The following is a 3,943-nucleotide window of genomic DNA, read 5'->3' as shown; positions in this document are numbered from 1 at the left end:
GTGTGGGCTGCAGGGGGGGTGCTGCTCCCTGCAGGGAGGTCCCGGCACTCAGTGCCACTCGGTGGTCATCTCAGGGGGGCACCACCAAGAAGGCTGACTTACTTGCTTTCCTCTCATTTCTGCCAGTTAGGCATCTGGGTTCATGGCCTCATGGCCTGCTGGTCTTTAAGGCCTTTGCCCACATGGCAGTAGGGAGAGCAAGAGGCTAGGGGAGGGGTGCAGCAGCTGGGGAAGAAAGAAAAGGAGAAGCACTCCAGACACCAGCGCCCTCAGCTTCTTACCTCCCTCGCCACAGACCACTACCCTGCACCCTCTGCTCATCTGGCCTGCACCCTCTGCTCATCCCCCGGGCTACCGGACCTGTCGTTGGCCCCAGGAGGGTACCTGCCACCGCCCAGCGACCCAAGCCAGTAGAGATGTCCTGCCTCGGTCACATTTGTTTCTCCAGGACCCACGCGGAGGGACCAAAAACAATCTCCAATAACTAAGTCCTCGGATACCTCTCTACATGGCTGAGAAAGGGTGGGGTCTAGTCTCCCAGCTAGTTTCCAGTGCACAGCCCCCCATCCGCCCTCACAAAAATCTCAGGTGTGAGCTGGAGCCGCGGGAGAGGCGACTAAAGTGGACGTAGGGGGCGAGGGGCTGGTAAAGGGGTGCAGGCGAGAAGGGGGACCGGCGCGCAGAGGGGAAGGAGGCGCTGCGGGAGCTGCCGCGCGGGGCGCGCTGCCAGGGTGCAGGGAGGCAGGGCGGGAGCGAGGGAGGTGGAGATGGGAGGGATGCCGATTTCGGCTGGGGGCGGGGAAGCCCCTGATAGGCGCGCGGAAGGCCTGATGTCACGTCCGGCGGGGGAAGCCCTGCCTCAGCACCCCCGCCCCCGCCCCCACAGGTGGTGCCGCCGCCCCGGGCGCTGGGCGTGGGGGACCCGCCCTCAGGGACCCCGACACGGCTCGCGCGCTCCCCGGCAACCCCACCTCCCTCGGGCTGTCCGCAGCTCTGCGCGAGCCAGTGGGCCCATTCCCGGGGGGAGCCGGAGGAGCGCCCCGCGTCGCGCCCTGGGCCGCGCAGCTCCCCGCCCCTCCCGCTCCGCGCGCCCCGCCCCTGCTCGCCCCGCCCCGCCCCCTCCCCGGCAGCCTAGGGGCCGGGCCGGCGGCAGGGGAGGCGCCGAGCCGGGACTGCGCGCTTGCCAGCCGCGCTCTGTGCCGCCCGACCGAGCGGCAGGACCTCGCGCCCCGCGCGCCCGGCGCCGCCGGCTTTTGTTGTCGCCGCCGCCTGCGGACCGCGAGCCGCACGCGCCGGGACCTCGGCTCTGCCATTAGCGGGCGGGGGCTGCGCGGCCCCGGGCGGGATCCGAGAGAGGCGCGGGCGGGCGGCCGGGGCGCCCCGGCCCCGCCATGGAGCTGCGGGCCCGAGGCTGGTGGCTGCTTTGCGCGGCCGCCGCGCTGGCCGCCTGCGCCCGTGGGGACCCTGCCAGCAAGAGCCGGAGCTGCAGCGAAGTCCGCCAGATCTACGGGGCCAAGGGCTTCAGCCTGAGCGACGTGCCCCAGGCGGAGATCTCGGGTAAGTGAGGGCGCGGCACCGGGGGCCCCGGACCCCGGCGTGCCCGGGTCTCTCCGGCGTTCTCCTGCTCTCCCCTGGTCTGCCCTGCGCCCGTATCGAGCCGCCTGTACCGCCCCCCCTCGTCTGCAACCCCTCGGGCCCTCGCCTCCGAGTGCCGCCCAGGTCTTCTGCGCTCCGTTCGGCCGCCCCCCAGCCCCCGGCACGCACACCGGTCCCTTCCCCGCGGAGCTCTCCCCTTGGGGCTGTGGGCTGGGCCGACCCGGGCGGGGAGCGTCCTCCAGGGCCACAGCTAGAGCTGGGCGTCTTCGGCCATTGGCTCGGCCCAGCGCGGTGGCTGGGCGGGAGTCCGAGCCCCGGGGCGCGCTGCGCTGACTGCGGGGCTGGCTGTCCGGGCGCAGCTGAGGGCGGCGCGGGCTGGGGACTCGCAGCTGGCTGTCCGGGCCTCTCCGGGAGCCGCCCCGTGTCGGGCCTGAGGATTCCTATGGGATCCCCAGCAGCGGCAGCCTAGGTGGGTTCAATTAGAGGCCCCCCGTTCCCGGCGGGAGTGGGGCCCCTGCGAGGTAGGGTTCAAGCTGTGCGACCCCGGGGTGGGGGCGAGGCGCGACCTCTGCCACCTCGAGCGGGAATACCAGTAAGCAAGAATTCCTGCCCAGGGAACTTGTACTCGCTGGCCCGCCGGCCTGGCACTCTGGGCTGCCTCTGGCGGGGAGTCGGAGCTGCAGGTGGTCGGCGCCTTGGATTCCGCCCAGGGGCCATGTCTTTTCTTTGTAAGAGCATGGACCCTCCCAGGCATCCTCAGGCCTGCAGCTGCCCGCAGTCCTGCCCACCCCCTCCCTACAAGCCTCTGAGGAGCTTTGGAGCCAGTAAATGTGAGGGTGGGGGTGGAGTACAGTGTCCTAAGGACCACCCAGACCCCCAGGCTCCTCAAACTGCAAATGTGTGGGGAAGTCTGTGCGAGGTGCCTGGGACGGACGCAGCGGACAGCAGCAGAGCAGACCAGATTCCTCTAGGGAGGGGATTTCTCCCAAACTAGGGGGAGGTGTGTGCGAGTAAGAGCTCTGCTCCAGTGGTGACATGGGGGACAGGGAATGACCACGGCCACAGGAATTCTGAATGACAGAGGTGTGGATCAGTATGAGGCCCATGGCCCGGCCTTGCTGGGAGTAGGAGGAAGGCAGCCAGGTTCTGGCCCCCTGGCCCCTGGAAGGTCAGGCACACAGAGGGCTGCCTTGAGAAATCCTTTGACGATACCTGCCCCCCCCCCGCCCCCCCAAGGACCTCAAAGCAGGCCTTCTTGTGTCTCCCTCTGCTCAGAGTTCCTGTCACTGTCAGGACTGCCTGTCCGGTCAGGCTTGATGGGCGTGCCTAGGTGCCTGGGGCCACCTCAGGGCCCTCTGCCCCCCACTGCCCCTCCTCCACACAAACAGAGCAACCTTTGCCTGGGTATCCCTGGCCTTCCCACTGGATCCTGCCCCAGGCCTGGATCTCAGGGTCCACTGAACAGCTGCCTCCACCCAGCCCCAGATCTTGGATAGAAGCCTTCGCCTGTGCCTCTCCTGGTATCCACTCCCACTTGGCCATTGTGTCCTTAGGGACCATCCTAAACTTACTCAAATCCACAGGCCTCTGCCCTGGTTAGGCCAGAGAGACAAAGTGGCAGAGTTTGGGCAGCTGGCAAGGGCCGTGAGAGGGTGGGGCAACGGGATGTGGAGCTGGGGCTGAGCCGGGGGCCGAGTCTTGTTCCCCCTTCAGTTGGGATGCGGTGGATTAGGGACCCAGGACGATCAGAGTGCATCTCAGTCTGTGAGTGTGATGGGTGTCGATGGGGTGCTGTCTGTCTGTCCCGCTGGTGGAGGGTGGCTATCCGGCAGCTGTCCCAGCATCCCGCTGCCCGGGGCTTCAGGTGCCGCCCTCCTCCGGCCTGGATTGCCAGTACTGCGCTCTGGGCAGTCACCACCCTCCCAGCCAGGGCCCCTTGCTCCCGTGCCCCAAGGCTTCTCCAGCCTAGGGCCAAGGGCTTCTTCAGAGGAGCTCCTCCCCTGACCCCCTGTGGCTAAAGCCCCCATGAGTACTGGAACTCCCGAGGGCCCTACAGGGCCCAGGCACTGAGACGAGTGCCCTCGCCACGTGGAGCAAAGGATACAGAGCGACCTCCCAGGGCAGCAGCAAGCCCAGTGTCCCCTCCTGTTGCGACTGGGCCTGGCCTCTGTGGGCCAGGCGCCCTCTGGTGGCCCTGTGCCGCACGCACCTCTCAGGGATCCCTGGCTTGGGTCTCCTCTCCTAGGGGCTTGGCTGCCAGACTTCTCCGGTGCAGGGCCTTGGGGTCACCGCCTGGTGTGAACGCACCCTGACTCAGCTGGCCCAGGCCACGGCGGGGGGGGGGGGG

General features: G+C 68.4%; 1 protein-coding gene across 1 annotated transcript in view; it reads left to right on the top strand.

Annotated features, from left to right (window-relative positions):
* Positions 1 to 1,376: 1,376 nt before the first annotated feature.
* GPC1 (glypican 1) overlaps positions 1,377 to 3,943 on the top strand; it is a 31,739-nt gene continuing 29,172 nt past the window's right edge. The window contains exon 1 of the mRNA XM_040638339.1: positions 1,377 to 1,557. Within this exon, the coding sequence (XP_040494273.1) occupies positions 1,392 to 1,557 (166 nt within the window). The 5' untranslated portion in view covers positions 1,377 to 1,391. The remainder of the gene's footprint in view (positions 1,558 to 3,943) is intronic.

Source organism: Ursus maritimus, unplaced genomic scaffold (assembly GCF_017311325.1).
Source record: "Ursus maritimus isolate PB19 unplaced genomic scaffold, ASM1731132v1 scaffold_1, whole genome shotgun sequence".
Lineage (NCBI taxonomy): Eukaryota > Metazoa > Chordata > Mammalia > Carnivora > Ursidae > Ursus > Ursus maritimus.
The sequence above is the reverse complement of the archived record's forward strand: the minus strand, read 5'-3'. Positions and strand labels throughout refer to the sequence as shown.